We start from the raw sequence: 18,975 nt of genomic DNA on the forward strand, positions 1-18,975 counted from the left end.
TTATGACTTGGTTATATATGTATATCTTCCGCCATTAATATATAAGCTTCTTTTCATTTCTTTAGTATTTCCCCTCTAGTAAATTTCCTCTGATGATTTTGAAATAATTTTAATATTCATGAGAAGAAATGATTTTATAACAAACTAATTTTAAAATATTGTTAAATACACTAAAATTTTGACATTATAATAGAGTATGGTGTGAATTGAATCTCTAAATGTTAAATCCCTTATAAGCATACTCAAAACATGCCTTTGTGTTATAGTTAAGATAATATGTCATCTGTATTACTATCATTATCATCATACAGGAGTATTATGATATTTAGTGACTATTAGCAATCTCAATTTAGGATAAACATTTTGAAGAAAGAAACACTGAGATTAAATAATTTATTACCATTGCTAAGATGAACACATATACTTGATAATCAATTTTATATGGAACTTTAAAAAAATAGTTTTAATACAGTATCAAAATTTACACAAGTATTTTGTCAAAAGACCAGTGTTTCTTGTATTAGCTTCTGCAGGCTTTACTGCAGGCACAAAAGCTTATTTTGAATGTCTTCAGAGTGTAGGAATACAACAATTTAAAGACGAAAGCTTTTCTAACAAGAGGTGTAAATATAGCAAGCAATTTTCTTTTACAGAGTAGTAGTTAATATTTTAAAAATATATAACATTTTCAAAGAAAGATTGGCTTAAATGGTAACGCAATTACAATAATTAGAGAGATTATTCTATAGTAAATTAACTCATAAATATTTTCTGAAAGCAGAGGGCTGACTTTTCATCACAATAACGTTTGTAAAAAGTATAATGAAATTCCTTCACAAATGGCAATTAATACACAATGTAATGAGCCCATTTAAAAACAACAGGGAGTATCTGCTATGAATCAAATCTGAGTAATTTAGAAATCTGAAAACTAGGAATTGTTGCATTCCTACTTTTATAAACTACAGTAAAAACTTAGCATTCTGTCACAGGCCTCTTGCACATTCATACAAGAAACTATCATTGCATTTGAATAAACACAAAATACCTATCATAGCATTTCCAATACACACAGTCTAATATATATACCAAAAATATGAAATCAACTAAGCAAAGCTAGCACACCTCTTTTTCAAACCTCAAGCAGTCTGAACAAAGATTTTAGCCTCAATGAAGGACATGCGTCAGTTTCATAAACCATTAGATAGTTGCGTAGACAAAGAAAGCTTTTTTCATAAATGCAGTGCAATATCTTAAAGTTTACATGAAGTTTATTAAATATAACAGCATGTCTAGAAACTAAATTGTAGAAATAGACATCTCACAGTCAAAAACACTTAGAAAAACTACTTATTTTTTAATTGAAATTGTTAATATTAACATCAATGGATACAGTGAATGAATAGAGGTTGACATGTCCCCAAGGTGTCTTCATGAATAACAAGATTAAAAGAAAAGATATTTGATCCTTTGAAATAAATGGTACTCTCTGATAAGCACTTTACAAAGTCTTGCTACTATGTGCTAAGGAGAATTTATATGGTATTTTAGCACCTCAAAACAAAACCCCAGAAACCTAATCTTATCTTGCATCAAATTATGTATCAGGAACTAGTATTTTATTGACTAAAATATAAGAAAGACATATTCAATTCTTAAGGAGCAGTGTCTTTTAGCTTCCCATCTTCAATACAACATGATATAAAACTCCCACCATTAAAGTCAACTCTATCAAAACCACTGAGGCTCTACTGGACTTTTCCAATGATGCATGTTTCCCAATTATAAGCTTAGATCTGAGGAGTCAAAAACATTTCAGTTCTAATGAAAATATTGGTACCCAAATAGCGATTTTCAAAGCTACCTTGTTCGAAATTGACTGTAGTGGACATCAAAGCGAGAGACATAAAATACAGCTTTAGTTACACTAAATGAAAATATGTGCAAGGTACAATCACTCCATGAGTTCAGATTTGTGGAAACCCACTCTTCTCTTCTTTTCCCTCTCTCTGGCAGTAGATCTCATGTGTAAGAGAGAGTTTCTCACATTGGTCCTTTGTACTGGTTTCCAGACAAATGCTGCCTAATTCCAGGACACGAACCTGCAGCATCTCCAAGTTTCCTCCACACAACCTTCAAAAAAAAAAAAACAAAACTTAATTGTCCCCTACCACAAAAAAGATGGGTGTTTCCTGAAGGGGAAATCTATGAGAAGGGCAAAGAGGAATGTAAAGACAAGAGACAAAATATCCACATGAACGAGATCAAACACAAACAAAACGTGATGCAAGCTTCTAAATCACCAGAACTGCTCAGTAGATGGGACCACGGTCAAAAGTAAAGAATGATGTGCCAACTTACTGTAGTTATATGAGTGATCACTCAACTCGAGCACTTGGAGGACCCTTATATAGGAACTGCCCCCTTTGGAGACTGACTGCATTAGTGAGGATGAAGCGCAGGCATCTGTATTTCTTAAAAGCTCCCAGTGTGATTCTGGTGTGTAGCTGGAATTAAGAATCCCTAAGCAAAATCATCCTGGTTCCTATATTATACAACTATAACAGGGATATCCAAGTGTTTAAACCACTAAGGAAAGTCTTTGATCTCGAGCTATTTAAGTCCTGAGCTGATAGCTTTAGGGCCACTAATAAATTCCCCTGGTTTTCCCTGCAGAGTGAGGCCCTCAGTCATCTTAAGTCTTAGCTACCAAACAGTATATGATTGCTCGGATTAGCAAAACAGAAAGCATCCAAATGCAGGGAGAAGATAACAAAATCAAGAATCACTGAAATAGATATAGATACAATGTGTTAAAAATTGGGCCACATTAGAGGGACAACAGCAAAGGTGTTATAATATATAAATAATACAAATATAAATAACTCAGTTTTACTTTACATTTATATTCTTAGTATAAGAATAATGTAAGTGTAGAGTAAAACAACTGAATTCAATGATATACTTAACATTAATTGGAAGCCATTCATGTGCACACACACACACACGGTAACAGTCATAAGCCTCCTAGAGTGTTTCACTATAAGGATTATGTTCAGATTGATTAATTTCACAAAAATTGACATGGCTCTAACATGAACACAAAACCAGTTGGTTCAACAATTGTTCATAGACTGTTTCTTTTGTTCGTTTTTCCTTTAAAGTAGATACTCTATGGAAACCCAGTAAGAATATAAGGTTCTGTCTACGTATCCATAAGTCAATGTAACTATTAGTCTGTATGCTTAAGGAGACACTACCAAGTTATAGAAATGTCTTGTCATATTTGAAGGGAGTTGTAGTTATGGTCCTTAACTATTTGGAGAGAAATGATTTAGCAATGGGTGGCTCAAGCTGTACAGAAGGGAGAAGGGGAGTCTCATTTCTTGACTGAGAAGAGGTACAAACACCAAATCAGGAAGCCAGGGGACATATACAATTACATTTACCCAGAATGCTTTAAACATCTAGTTTAGAAGCTATGGATAGAAAGACCTCAAAGGATCATAGACACAAAGCATGACATGGTTACAACTCAAAAGTGCAACCCTCTCAAGTATTCAAATGTAGACAGCAATGGGCCTTAACCCTGAGAATACTCTGTGGTGAGAGGAAACGCAAGAGAAGGCTGAAGTCTGAAATAAGCCAATGACGCTACCATGAACACAGAGTAGTAACCTGTTAAGAGCAGAACAGGTCGGTGTCTGAGATTGTGGCCTAGATAACCAGTCAAGATTTCAACTGTTCTCAGGGAATTTGTAAGAGTGAAACAGACAAACCTAGGGTAAAACCATTACTACAAGATTTACTATTTCTTAGAGGGCAGTATATTTCTGTGGCACAGTGTGGAGAGAGAATAAAAGCACTCCATGCTTACTAATCAACATGGCAGTGCTGTGAATAACACTTTTCATTGTGTAGATGTCAACAACTTATCTTCAGGAGGAATACCAGAAACTGAGGCAAAACTTCTATTAAGTTCTAGCTGAGTTTTATAACAGATCTCACATTATGAAAAAGCTTTATATTTCTGTGATATTATGATAAAAGCACAGTTTCTGTAATAGGTTTCAGAAACTAGCTAACATTGTAAGAAATTACGTATCTATTCTCCAGCATTCACTGTTTTCAGTGTTCATATAATTTATAATGGTGACAAATATTTTAGATCAACACTTTTTCTCTTGGTTTTTAAATAGTTTCCAAATATAAGAGTGCTAATTATCATATTTGGGCTGGCTTGTATTTTTTCTCAAATTTTGGGGATCAAAGACAAAAGTGGATATATGGAAAAGGTGTCCTTGTTTACCTTTAAATGTTCTCTAGGACAAGTTTTTGGTTTCATGAAAATGCAAACAAAAAGATCAAAATGAACTAACCAAGGGCCAATTCATTAGTGGTTCTCTTCTGTGATTAAGAAACAAACTTTCTAATGTCTAGAAATCATTAAAAAAAAAAAAAGACAATCCTGGCATTTCTTTACAGAAATTCCGGCGTTAGGCACAATGGAGAGTGTCCCCTTTGTAAGATGCATAGCTTTTCATTCTTCAGGAAGAAGAATGGAAGCTCCCAGGTTTACCACACTTGGGAAAGTGGCAAGAGCTAGTCCTTATGGGAGATCTGGGTATACTCCTGCTAACTTCACTGTTCATTAGAGAACAGTTTGAACAATGAACAAATCACTTAATTTCAGTCATTAACTTATTTCAGAATGTTATGTTCTTCAAACATAAACTGCGAGTGTGGGGTCTTACCCAGTAGTTCCTATACACATCGCCCATGGTCTACAGTAAAACTCTGAATTACGAAGGAGCTCTGCTTACAACTCCTTGGAGACCCGCTGGGGGTGAGCCCTGTTAGTTCTCCAGTTCCTAATGTCTGAACTTTCCCATTCCATAGTCAACAGGTGAGAAGCAACAGGCAAGCATTCTTAGATGTGTGGCTCAAATTTTTAAATTTATCTGAGGGAAATATTCACATCGAAAAGCTACAGAAGCAATCATCAGCTAGATGGGACGGGGGTGGGGGTGAGGGAGAAGGGGAAGGGACAAGACAACATAAATTGGTAACTACAATATTGCTTCAGAGATAGAAAGGAAAGTTTGGATAATATAATCAATCATGTTGTAAATATTTTTTAGAGGGCCAGATGGACTCATTGTCTTGTTAGGGAGAACACTTATGGGCGGTGTAGAGGCCTGACCACCACACTGTATTTCTGAAGCTGCTATTGAATAATAGTATATGTCAACTATAATATTGTTGACATATACTATGTCATGGGATGTGGAGTATAGTGTGGGAATGGAGTCAGTGGAATTGTAATAGATATGCATGATATCGGGACTGGGGGGGCAGTTGATGTGGGGAGGGGGATTGTCACTTTGTGAGGGGTGAAAAGGATAACTAGTGCATTGTTTTGTACACCTGAAACTAATATTAAAAAATAAATTTAAAAAGCTACAGAAGGTGAACAGGGATGCATTTAGGAAATTATGCCATCTAAAATGACCTTTTGAAAACAAACAAAAACATATATGAAGGAATGAAAAAAAAATAACTTGGAAAGGTTTGCAAAAGAAAAATAGCCACAACACAAGCAAGCAGGAAACTAAAACTCTTTTCCCAGCAAATATAAAATGCCCACAGGACTCACTATGTAATAACATTTACTGGATTCCAGGAAGACCTCAAAGAGGTTGATAAGTAAGTGAGAATACCTGGTACTAATAGCTTAAAGGGATTTCTAAGCAATTTTGATATCCTACTGGACAAAGAATATGAGGATAAAAGTAAAATATAAAGCCAATTAGAACCAGAGCTTAATATAATCTGCCATGATTTTTGCTTTTAACAAATGTGTTCATTCTATTTAGCTTTTTAATAAGCCTCACCACTCTATTCTTGACTAAGTAATACATCTAAGCATACTACTCAAAAAATTAAAATTTAGTCAGGGATGAATAATAAAATCCAAACCACATTAATGATTACAATAGGATATGCGTCAATTTTTTAACTTAATTCCTCTGACTTCATAGATAAATTTCTGTGTGTCTATCTCTTAAGTTCATATCTATCTCCTCTTACTATTTTCTGAGCTTGTGTCAACCACTGAGAGATAAAGATACTAGTTCACATGACATGAAACACACAGATGCATGAAGAACCAAGCGTGTTACCTATTAAGATGATTTCATTTCCACAAGTATAATTACAAATAAATTGGAAGAAGTCTGTTTTCTTTATCATAGGTTTTTAAATACTGACCTTTAAGGAACTTCTTAAAAGTATGAAACAGAAACCCATATCAAAACTAATTCATTTTAGACAATAAATTTATTATTTAGAAATTTGGATAATTCATTTTGGAATATAGAATTGGATAATTATTGCTTACCTGAATATAACATTATTGTGTTAATAAAACTCCAAAAAATATATTAAAGATAAAAACAAGGGGAGCGGGTTTTCTTTACAAATAAAAATATAAAAGCATTTGACCAGCATTTTAAAAAGTAGGTATTCATAAAGCAATAACTAAGCTATGATGAGGCTTTCAACACAGAATACACAACAAAGCACATTAAACTTACATTGCACATTTCTCTGACTATAGCTTTTTCTGTCTCACTAAGGTCATGTTCATACTCTTTACCCTGTTGACGATCTATAGTTTCCTGAACATCCAAGACCTGGATTTGTTGAAAAAGAAAAGCAAATTTCACATTGAAAACTTGTTAGTTGTGAATAAAACCATCAAGGAGCTCCACTTTGTAAAACCTTTAGTTGACTCCATGTCTGCATATCAGAGTGGATACGTATATGGCAAAACCTTTTAAAATAGTTGATTGTTGTGAAAACTATCTGGAATCAATTCTGCTTGATCTTCAGATGGCCATTAAAAGCAATATATTGCATCACCAAGGGTTAATTGGATTCATTAATGTCTAAAATAATTAGATGCATTTAGTTAATTGGGTCATTAAGATAACCTGACTGTGTCAAACATTTGGACAGTGTCAATAATTTTTGCTCCACTGTAAAGATGAGCAATATAATTCATTATACACCAAACAGTCCAAATGATATGTAGACATGGCCTATAGAGAAGATGATAGTGACAGGTGAAACTGATCAGAACCCAGGAATATGCACATAAGAACTTTTGTTAACAGTAACACTATTGACCTCACAGTTCTTGCCTGGACATTCTCAGTGCTGGGAAGGTAATATGGAGATGGCTCTTTGATAGTAACAACAAAAAAACACTGACTCCTTAGAGTGAAAATATTTGGGGAGGACTTGAAGTATTTTTCATTAGAGCAAAGTGTCTCGGAATGAGATGCTTTTAAACAATTTTAGATTCTATTAGTCCACTAAATAGACTGAAAATAATATTCCTTTAAAAATGTAAAGTTTTCATGTCAATACTTTCTATAGTACAAAAGGGGACACATCTTTGGCTCTGAGTGCTATTTCTTATTTTTCTCTATATCAGCTTATAAACCAAAGCATTCATGTAGAAAAAAAAAAATTCTTGAAAGCTCCCATAGAATCAACACTGCTAAACTCCTTGTTCTGTTGTCCTCATGGTCAATGCTCATGGCCACACCTAAAGGTGTCACCTGAGCATTACCACCAATGAACAGTTAGGTCAAAATACATGACTTAGGCATGAAGTAGGACCTTCATGTCAAGTTCACAGATAGAGACTCCACTGATATTAACTAGAGTTCAATCCTGTAATGAATATTCTAATTCACAAACTAATCTCTGGTTAACTTAACACTTAACAGCCATCGTTACTATGTACATGCTACTTCTTTAACATAGGTATGACAGTAGTGAATGAAAGCCTCACCCAGTTAACTCAGAATAGTCAGTTTATATATTTTTTTTATATTCTTTATATACTTAAGGGAAATCATCGACTATGCTCAGTGAATATTCATAGGAAACTCAACTATTGGAACAAGCTCATTTACCTACCAATTCAATTTATAACGCACCTCAGAGAAGTGTACTTCATTTCAAGTCAGCTAATTTCTACTAAATGAAGTGAGGCTCCAATTAAGTTATCATGTATTTTAAAGGAAGAAAAATGTGGTGTTATTATAAGTGCACTAATATCTCACCGTGATTTACAACATGTCCCCCCGAAACCATGACCACAGTTTATGACACCCGATAGAGTTTTTTGATTTTTGATATATCTCAGAAGATGGGAAACTGAGCCAGGGCTCTCATTATCCCTTCAGAACAGGAAAATCTCATGACAAATCAGCTCTAGATTAGTGGGCTTTAAAAAACAAAACATGTTGAGTGGCTACATTTCTTTTTTTTTTTTACATTGAGATATTCTTAAGACGCATTTCCCATAGGCTATGTTTGCACACATTTCCGTTTCAGATAGTTAACTCATGGAAGCAAACACATTCTGTATTCAAGAACCTCTAGTTATCCAATAAAGATACTTCAGTTGCTCAGTATTACCCATCTGCCAAGTGAGGACACTTATGTGTTCTGATTATCACATAATATCTTCCTCTCTTGAGATAAAATTTTATATGGAAATTGGAGAATGAATTCAGAGAAAACTGAGATTTTCCTTGCTTGCTCTCCCCTTCCTGTTAGGCCCTACTAACCCAGCTGCAGTGAGAAATGTGGGTGAGATTGTAGTGCAACCCACTAAGCTGCTCTGAATCAAACTGCACTTGCCATTTAATGAGGCAACAGGCCAAAGCAGCTTTCAGTGTGAAAAGTAGGGCAATGTGTTGCTTTGGGAGTATGTGCAGACGCTAATGCTATAGGATGGAAGCCACGCTCTCATTTTTCATTTCTAAAATGCTTTTCAGATAGCTAGGGCCTAGTTCATGCTGAAGTAACAGCATGTTTAACATGCCGTTCGTGCTAAACAGCATTCAAATGCTGTTGCAGAGAGCAAAATGTTCATCAGTGGATAAACCGGCCCCCACTAGACGGAGGGCAGCGCCCCTCATTCTGCTGTGCCTTCCCATGCATTCCTCTCTGTTGCCCACTTTGTCAGTTATCCCAGCCCCGTACACTGCTCCTGGCCACCAGCATGGCTCTGCTACCTTCCCTCATCAGCTGTCAGCGTATGCTTGGGAAAAGCACTCTCATTTCATCTCAGTTACAGCAAAATATAATGAGGGAGCTAAATCTCCTGCTAAAACCAAACCATACTCTAATCAAATAAATATTATGAAGTTCTCATCTACTTTATTTGCTTAATGCATGCCAGGGAAAGTGTGGCCCACTCCAAAAGAATGCATCTTCAGGCTGTTAATAAATCATTTTAAAACAAAAACAGTTTTGAAGAAGTTGTGACACTCATGTGGCAAGTGCAGGACTGAAGCACTCTACCTACTTCAGGGCTCAAAGTTTCATCAAGGCTACATGTTAGGAATTATAGATAATGTGAAGGACATGTTTCAGGAAATTGATAAAACTTCAAGGAACTATCTCAATTTTAAGATGATTTTTATAACTGCATCAGTTTCTTTTAGATATTTATATTGCTTATCATTCATGTTATATATGACACTTATTAACTTAATTTATTGGAAAGCTTATTATTGGTAAAGAAAATGAAATGCTAAATTTCAGCCAAGTTTTTCTTGAAGTCTTTGCAGAATCTGAAGTAAAAGCCGAAAATTAAATAGCTTTATGAACAAGACCATATATCTATTTTCTAATCCCTCTAAAGGAGCATTAACTAGAGTTTGAAGACCTACTTTCTATTTAGTAGAGGATAGAGCAGGTTTTTGCTTATTTCAATACTGTCTTTTAGTAAGCTGTGCAATGTATACATCAATTGCATAAAGAAAAATATGGTATCTTTCCTTCTTCTGGCCAACTCCCTATATTTGATGACATCCATGCTACAAACATTGCACATACAATACTTATAACAATATTTTACACAAATGAATACACATGCACATCGGACTTCAACTTTGATGCAGATAATGAATCACATTACTCAAAACAAAATGATAACACTAGAGATTCAACCATAAGTACCCAAACCCATTGTTAATTTAAAAGATTAAAATCATACTTTAAAAATTAGATAAAGTTATACCACAAGGGGTCAAAAAACAAAGTATCTATGGTTAAAACAAGACTGTGAGGACTACCATACTACAGCAAACAAGCCACAACACAACTGAATTTCTGGATAAATGGTTGTACACAGTTGGTTACCTTAAGAGAATGTACCACGGGTTCAGGCTGCTGAGAAGGTGTGGTATGTCCACTGAAGCTAGCTGGAGAGTTGGGTGAACTGTTATTCCCATCAGCCCCTGATGACAACCTAAAAGAACCCTTAGTAGAAAATCAACAACTTTGTTATTAAAACAAAAGTCGTTTATAACTGCATAGATGTAATTCAATATTCAATTGCACTGTCACACGAGAATTAGCCATTTTGTTCAGTTTTTTGAGCCTGCCCTACAATACTATCAACCTATTAATTAAAATATACTTGCTGGTTGACCAGCAAGAAAAGTCAACCAAAAACTCTCTCTATGCATGTCCAGGTGTCATTTCTGATTTACCAAAGAGAGCAATGCCCCCTGAGGAATGGCCGTTAAGAACATTTCAAGAGTGATTTTTGAAACTTAAAGATACTCAAGAGTAGGGAATTTGTGAGTTACTCCACAGCTGAGTTAAACATGCTCATTCAGCAAGACAAATGCCACATTCCATATGTCTCAGAAAATGCAGACACATCACATTCTTGCATTGGAGAAACTGTGTCTCTTATAAAACCCTTCTTTGAGGGAAAGACCTATAGTGGAACATACTCCAAAGAGCTTTAACCAAATTTAGTATTTTGTGGTCATTTTAAAAATGAAAAGCAAAGTAGATCAGAAATTACATATTTGTAGTTTAGTGACTCTAAAACTTAATTGCTGAGAAATCAGAACCTAGGCGTTACTAATTTGACCTGTGAGAGTCAGTCACCCATATAGGAACTGGGAAAAAATAAAAACTACACTTTTCCTAGGGATTGCTTGGAGAAAGACTAAGGGATCAGGAAAGAAACAGAGCAGCAGTTATCTACCCTACTAGAAAAGAAGTCTAATGGGAATATTCGAACCTGTTTTAATGTAGATCTTTATACACAGAGGGCCTGAGAGATTTTAATTTCTGCCCATCAACCAATCTGCAGATGATTTTCATGCCTGATAGATTAATAACTGCTCCATTTATCTTGATCCTGTGAATCTAATCCCCTGAGAAGGAACCACGAAAGGAGCATCAAGTATGGATTCACAAAGGGAAGAAACAACTATAGTTTGGGACGTTTATTTTCCTGCATCTATAGGAGAGCTTCTATGTTGTGCATTTTAGGGATGGGAAGGATAAGGTGAGTGCCTCAACGGTTTTAGGTATGGGTTTTATGCAAACCATGCTATTTTTAGAGAAATTGACAATTCCCATTGATTTTTACAAAAATTCTCATGTATGCAATTTGTAATATCTTCTCCCTTCTCTTGTTACTGTCACTTCTTATGTCCTTGAAGGTTATCCTTGCCACCTCAGAAGCCAACAGAGAACTGGCCACAGAATATGACATTTAGGTGACCTCTCTAGTTTCTGTTCATCATTGCTACTAGTGATTAAATTAATAGCAGGTGAGGACAACCAATTATAATAGCCCCAAGTCTCTCTGTGAAAAAAAAATATTTGTAAGGTTTGTTTTCCTGTATTTGCAATTCAGAGCAAATCAGACATAATAGTACACCATACAAATAATAGAAGGAAAACTATTTGAAGTTTAAAGATGGTTAATGGGCACATCCATCCTCCAAATCCACCATCAAAGTTTGGACACTCTTTTCCTCTATTAGAGATAAAATGTTTCCAAAATGAAGGCCTTATAAAGGAAGTTCTTCTTCCCTACACAGCTCTGGTTCTCTACTATTTCCTTTCCCTACTATGACCACCTTTATGAACTCTTGTGAAAGGCTTCTGAGGTTATGCAGTTCAAACAACCCTCTCATTTTGGACCCACCACTGCAGAGCCATCTTTCCTCTGACTGGTAATCTAACTTCCGGCTCTGGGCCACCCTCCTTCCAGTTCTTTCTCTCAAACCCCTTTCTGCCCAGCCCTCCTGTTTCAAAGGTTCCCTTCCTAGACTTAGGGAAAATGGTAGGTGTATCAATCCTAACATGATTTTGCTTGGGCATTGGGCCTCTATTTTTCAGGGTATTCTGGTTTAAGAGAATTTCTGAAATCAATAATAGGTAGCTTCCTGAAACCAAATCCCTGGACAATTTAGCATTGTTTAAACTTAAGGGGTGTTCTTTTCTACCTTTATCTGTTAAGAAAACAGCAAACATTCTTTTATTAAAGAAGCTTCCTTAATAATAATAATAACTACAATAGGAACTACACAGTGGAGAAAAACTTAACATATAGGGATTTAAGTTCTACTTCTAATTTGCTTTGTAAGCCATGAACTAGTAATCACTAGAAAGATCAAGATTCATGTTTTATGTGATTTTTGTGAGGCCACAAAGGTAACCAAATGTCTGGATAAGTTGTGCACGAACAGGTGCTAAACAGTTTTCTAGATTATAACAGAATCAAGCACCTCATTCGATCACATCTCATTTAGTTACTATAAAATGAAAGGTTAGATTTCTATGTGCTTAGTAGAATCAGACCAATATTTGGAGAATTATCTAGGTTCCATCAATACCTACTCTCAGTTGACTAATAGTTTTACTGAAGTATTGGTTTTTTAATGTGCTGAGTGAAATACAACAAATGATTTTAAAAAGTCTCTTGGACTTTATTTCAATAAGAGTAAGTCTGTCTATTTAAATTGTAACTTGGCTGGCTCAGGAGACAGGCAATTTAAAAAGAAGAAAATCTTAATAAAATTGGAAATGTGACTCCCAGCTTCAGGGTGGATTCTTTCAAGCTCCATGGGATCACACAGCACTGTCTCTTGGGTCAGCGGTCAATTGGAAAGGGCAAGGAATAATTTTCTGGGCTGGTCTAGAGACACCTGGTGGTGTCTAACAACTCATCTCCATGGCCACCGGCCTTTAAAACTCCCTTTTATGAAAGATGCAGGGTACCTTTGTTCTTCTCCAGTGTTTGGAGTTACTCAACTTTCACCCTCAGGTTCAGAGGGGCTGGGGGGGGCGGGATCCACTGGAGATGACTGTTGAGGAGTTGAAAGACTCTACTCTCAACTTCCCTCCCCAGCTTTAGATACACAGCAACTTTCTTTCATGTGTACAGACTTGTCCTGGACCCCCCCAGTACAGCTTTTCCTCTAGCAACAGAAGCCATCTGGTTATGCACAAGCAAATGCAGCCGCTGACTCATCTTCACTCACCGGGAGAGCGGGCAGGCATCGTCCTATTCCTCGGCACCCTTGCCACCACTGCAAGACCCGCTGGGCTCTGGGCCCCCAGCCTTTCTCCATATTTGAGCTGTTTCTAGTTGGAGGTTGCCTTCTATTCTGGGTGGCCTTATATTTGGAACAATATAGTACAATCACTCAGAAAAATACTGTTTCCCAAGTCTCAAGAAAGCAGATAGAACAAGAAGCTGAATGAAACGAACCACAATGGCAAGTTGAAGCATGCACCTGTAACTAGGGAAAACATTAAAATAAGAACAAACCAAAGTCCTGTATACGAGAGCTGACGCTGATGTTTTAAAAAAGTTTTTGGCAAAGGTGTAACATTCTCAAGCTATCAAAAAGTGGTAGATGACAATGCTGAGCTATTTAGACAACTTTATTTGGTGGGTTTTACTTATGAGAAAGAGAATTACCGTATGTGTTCCAAGGATTTAAAACTGTGTAACTTCAGAACTTAACAGAAATAATTTGAAATGCACTTGGGAGCACTGTTCCCTTTTGTTAAGAAATACATGTTGAGTAGGTATATTCAATAATAGAAAAATTGACCCTGCATCAAATTCTCAGCAAAATGTCTGCATCTTGAAAAAAATATACGTATATGAACTAAGAGGTCACTACTACATTATAACTATTTTACATGCAACATATACGTAGTTATCAAAATTTCTATTAATCACATTAATTCCCAAATTTCTGTACTAGGTAGAACTAGATATCTAACTAAAATAAAAAGAAAATACAAAAGTAGTCCCTAAATTTCAGGGTTTTTTTTCCATGACCAAACTGTAATTCTGTTAAAATGATCAGAAGCAAAATGAATATAATTTCCTCTCCCTGAGAAAATATACCATGATCTTAAATGAGGGAAAAATGACGGACAATAATGGTCAGCAGTTGCTACTCACAGAACTCTTTTCTGAATCTATGAAATTAGTACCAATTACCCATTAAATAAGTCACATATTCCTCACGTATAACAGGAAATTATACAAGTATATTTGCACTTGGGCAAAAATGATAATTTCATCATAGCAACACTGATTTGAACATTGCTCTTTTAGTATTCATTTCATATGTCATTGTCTAATTTACTTCTACCAACAAAAGATTTATATAATAGAGTAATTTATAATATGGTTGATGGCTTAAAATTCACCTCCCATCCCAATCTGCAAAATTCTACTTCTGAGAAGATCATTATGAGTAATGCAGGTTTTTTGTTTTTTTTTTACAAATGAGTTCTATCTTCAGGATTAGGTTCTCTCCATGACTTACACATCTCTCAGATCTTATGTTTTTCAGATTCAACAGCTGAGTAAAACATAGGAATTCCTACTGTCTTCCTTCTTTAATGTGTAATGAGATTAAATCCCAATGCCTCTCCATTGTAACAAAGTTCATTATCATAACCATGGAATCAAAAGTAATATCTGTAACCACTTAGAAGCCCGGGTAGAAAGAGCAGCCATTTAGTTACTATGTAAATAATGTACATTATGTTCCCACTTTCAAAAAATAGATACAATATATGAAATAATAGATATGCTTTTCAGGATCTTATAAAAGTTTCTTTCCAAACATGAAATGCAATTATATAGTATTATTAATCTCATAAGAGGGGGACAATGTATATGAACCAGATTTTGGTGGAAGAATAAACTACTTGATGATATAACCATTTGGAAAGGTACTCTTCCAGAATCAGGATTACTGACTTTCTACTCATGTCAGAAACATTTTTTGTTGTTGTATAATCCTGGTCATGGAAAAGTGTGCTCTGGACCAGTCATCATTTTTTACCTTCACGTAAACTATACCTGAGTGGCATTTATATGCTAATGAAGGCTTAGATCTTTGCTTGTCCTACAATTGTCAGTCACACTATTTTTTGTAGATAGCTTCATAAAACATACTAAATAAGCCTCCAGTAACTCGGTGCTTTGAGTTATTTCTGGCAACTTTGGAGCTCGATATGGTAGAAGCAGAGTCTGGCCATCAGTTGGGAGAACAATTCCAAACAACCTTAAGAAAGTCACTTTCTATTTTCTGAGTACAGTAATACCTTGGATTACGAGCATAATTTGTTCCAGAAACAAACTGCTTGTATTGCAAGACATTGTTTGTTTACCACGTTAAAATGTATTAGAAATGTTTGTTCATCTTGTGGAACACTCACAAACCAAGTTACTCGCAATCCAAGGCTTTACTGTAATTCTATTTTGCTTAGTTTTATTTTCTGCAGTTTTAAAAATTTCACATTTATAAAAAGCAATACCTGAATGACCCTACCATTCCAGGAGACTTCTGTGTACTCATTAGCCATTTTATATACTGGAACATAGAGTAATCCACAAATTTAGATATCAGTCTACCCTAAATGCTGATAGCAAAGTAATGCTCTGCATCAAGACTGTGTGGGAGGTGATGATTACTTACCATGTGGTAAGATCTTTTAATAGAAATCCTAAATTCTAATGCTGTAAGCAAACAGTCTAGATCAGGCAACAAAAGTATCCCTTCCTATCACTGAAGAAGATAAAATATATTGGTTATACCATCCCTCTTATTACATGGTATCTGGAAGATCTTCTTGCATGAAAAGACATTTGGGACATTTCCTAATATTGTTCTTAAAATAACTGACTTCTTCAGAACTAAGAAAAAAATGAAGCCATTCAATTTTTTAAAAGATCATCTAAACAAAAAAGAAAATATATTACTTATGGTCTCACTGAGTAAAATAATTATTCATAATATGGGTTTTCAGAAAACTGGCAAGATTAAGCTATTGTGAATAAGTTGTCTTTTTTCTATTTTATAGATATATTTTATTTATTGCTATTTTTGTAACATTTTAATTAACACTTTGGAAGTTTCCATTCTTATGCCCTACAGCAATGCACATTTAAAATATCTTTAAGAAGAACAGAATACTGTTTTTATATTTTATTATGTAAAATACAGGCTTCCTGCTCAGATATAAATCAGACACAGTGCATTTGTAAGAAACTTTAGAGCCCAGCCCTCTTATCTGTTATAGGAAGCCAACTATGGAATTCTGAAAATTGATCGGCTAAAGTGTTTTCCTGTTAGTTAAAGATGCTTAATGTTTTGTAAGTCCTGAAGCTAGGTCATACTATCATCCAGTGCATCATCCCTCATCAGAACCCAACTAGTTTAGGAGGGAGAACTAATTCAGTCTTTTTCCTTATTATAGGGCAATAGCAGACGTTTTGCTTACTCTCATCAGGAAAATAATGTTTTGTTTAATTTGACCAGTCTTCATTCTGACATATAAAACTTCATGAGCATAAAAATAGAAGCTCAGATTAGAAGACTTTCAAGGTCACCTTGACAAACTTTTTCCAAAAGATTCCTGTGACTGGATTTAGACATGCTAAGAGACTCTCTGCTTTGCTCTGGGAATATTTAGTTGATTGCATTCTATGAAAAATGTATTTTTTTTGCTTAACTAAAGAAATCTATTCAATACTGACTTAAAACATTAAATAATTTTCCAGATGTATACAGTCATTTATTCATTTACCAGATTATTTGCTCAGCACCTACCAGCGGTAATATCCCTTGCTATGCCAGCTAAGTGTCTACTCCAATTGGTGTTGAGAGAAAAGCACAGTAAATTTAAATCAGTGACTCTAGGGTCACAATGCCTAGGTTCGGATTCTTGATCTGACGGCAGCTGCATGACCTCTCTGTGCCTCAGTTTCCTCATCTTTAAATTGTGGTTAATAATGGTACAATGATACCTCACTCTACGGGCTTGGTTCCTTATATGAGCAGAGCTCTTAAAACAGTGCCTGGCCCATGTTAAGTGTTCTGTAAGTATTTGCTGTCATTATCATGAATGTTTTTTGCTTTGCTTGTCAACACATTTTATAACTTGTCAGTGTTTGTTATTTAGAGCAGCAGTTCTCAACTCAGGGTGATTTGGCCCTCCAGAGGGGACATTTGGCAAAAATGTCTGCAGACATTTTTAGTTGTCCATACTAGGCCATTTCTATGGGCCTTCGGTGGGTAGAGACCAAGGATGCCGCTGAACAGCTGACAATGTTCAGGACACTCCGCACAACAAAGAATCATCCAGCCCAAAATGTCCACAGTGCTGAAGTTGAGAAACCCTGACTTAGAGAAAGAACTATGTTGGAAAAACTGCAAAGCAAAAATTTCTGGTGACAGCTCCGTAGCCGATTTTGCATTTGATGACAAGTCACTCACATGATTCCAAGCTTGTGATGCTTTTAAAGAAAACTCTATACTTAGACCACCAGAGGGCTGAAGCTTAAAGACATGCATATTCTCACTCCCATTACGAAATTACTTTTTCTAACAAAAGGATGTTTTCCAAAACATCCTACTGCAACAACGCTAGCAAAATCAGAATACAAAATGGGCAGGACCAGGACAGTGGTCCAAAGAACAAAGTGCTTGCAGAGTGGAGAGAGACGGCACACTGCGGCACCTCGAAAACCGAGTCACCCATCCCACCAAGAATAAAATTGGCAGAAGTTGTTTTGTGGACAGTATGGGAGAAAGTAAAGCTTCCTTAGTAACACAACAGGTAAAAATTCTGCACTTCACTTTAAGTAGTCACACTAGTACGGAATAAAATTGCCAGCAAATATTATAGAACTGAGGGCTCTGGCACATGAAACAACATCCCAGTGCAGATGAGAACAATGTGTGACATGCAGAGGGAAATCAGGAAGAAACCTGGATCAGAACAGCAACCATGCTCTCCTACACACGTGACTAAGGGTTGTAGCCTATTTACATGTTTGCCCCCTCCATAGATAGAAGACTCCTTGAGGATACATCTTAGTCATAACTCTCAATTATTAAGTTCCTATTACATGTTAGGGGTCTCCTAAGTGCCATCAATTAGAAGATAATATATTAAGACCAGCTAGTATGAGCTTCCACCACATGTTAATACCTATTAAGACAGTAACTGTTGTTGGCCTGGGGCTGTTCTCAATAATTTACACTCCATAATAATGTTTTTCTTTTTAGTTTGGGCCCTAAAGGTCTCCCTCTCCCCTCTCTTCTGTGTGCTGGTGATGCAGTTCCTGGGCCCCAAGGAGACCCAGGAGATCCTGGGGAAGATCAGGATGGGTGGATGGCCCAGAGGTCTCAGGAGGCTCAGAAGAGAAGTGTGTTAATAACTGATATAGAAGTGGTTCACACCTTCTGAACATCAGCTCTGTGCTCATTTGATTCTCTCTACTCCAGGCACATAACTATGGTTGTGACAGTTACATCAAGTCTGCACACTTATCCCATCGTTCTTGCCACTTTCTGAAGCTGTTCTGGAAGTCCTCTTTCGTGAGTGTCTTTAGTTGCACTGTTTTGGCTGCTTTGATATCCTGAATCAATTCAGAACATTTACCTTTCATGGTCCTTTTGACTTTGGAGAAGAGCCAGAAGTCGTACAGTGCCAGATCCAGTGAAAAGGTGGATGGGGACAGGCCATAATGTTTTTATTTGACAGAAATTGCCGTACTGGAAGCAATGTGTGACACGGAGCATTGTCATGATG

At 36.0% G+C, this 18,975-nt stretch overlaps 1 protein-coding gene across 5 annotated transcripts in view; it reads right to left on the reverse strand.

Moving 5' to 3' along the window:
• Positions 1-361: 361 nt before the first annotated feature.
• Positions 362-18,975, reverse strand: part of CCDC85A (coiled-coil domain containing 85A) — a 194,004-nt gene continuing 175,390 nt past the window's right edge. Inside the window, exons 4-7 of one of the 5 annotated variants that reach the window (XM_019624712.1) lie at positions 13,386-13,520; positions 10,231-10,350; positions 6,597-6,695; positions 362-2,133 (exon numbers count right to left, since the gene is read on the reverse strand). In XM_019624712.1, the coding sequence (XP_019480257.1) occupies positions 2,044-2,133; positions 6,597-6,695; positions 10,231-10,350; positions 13,386-13,520 (444 nt within the window). In that variant the 3' untranslated portion in view covers positions 362-2,043. The remainder of the gene's footprint in view (positions 2,134-6,596; positions 6,696-10,230; positions 10,351-13,385; positions 13,521-18,975) is intronic. The other 4 variants (XM_019624714.1, XM_019624713.1, XM_019624715.1 and 1 more) reach the window with 4 other exon arrangements.

The sequence above is a fragment of the Hipposideros armiger genome, unplaced genomic scaffold (assembly GCF_001890085.2).
Source record: "Hipposideros armiger isolate ML-2016 unplaced genomic scaffold, ASM189008v1 scaffold_602, whole genome shotgun sequence".
NCBI lineage: Eukaryota > Metazoa > Chordata > Mammalia > Chiroptera > Hipposideridae > Hipposideros > Hipposideros armiger.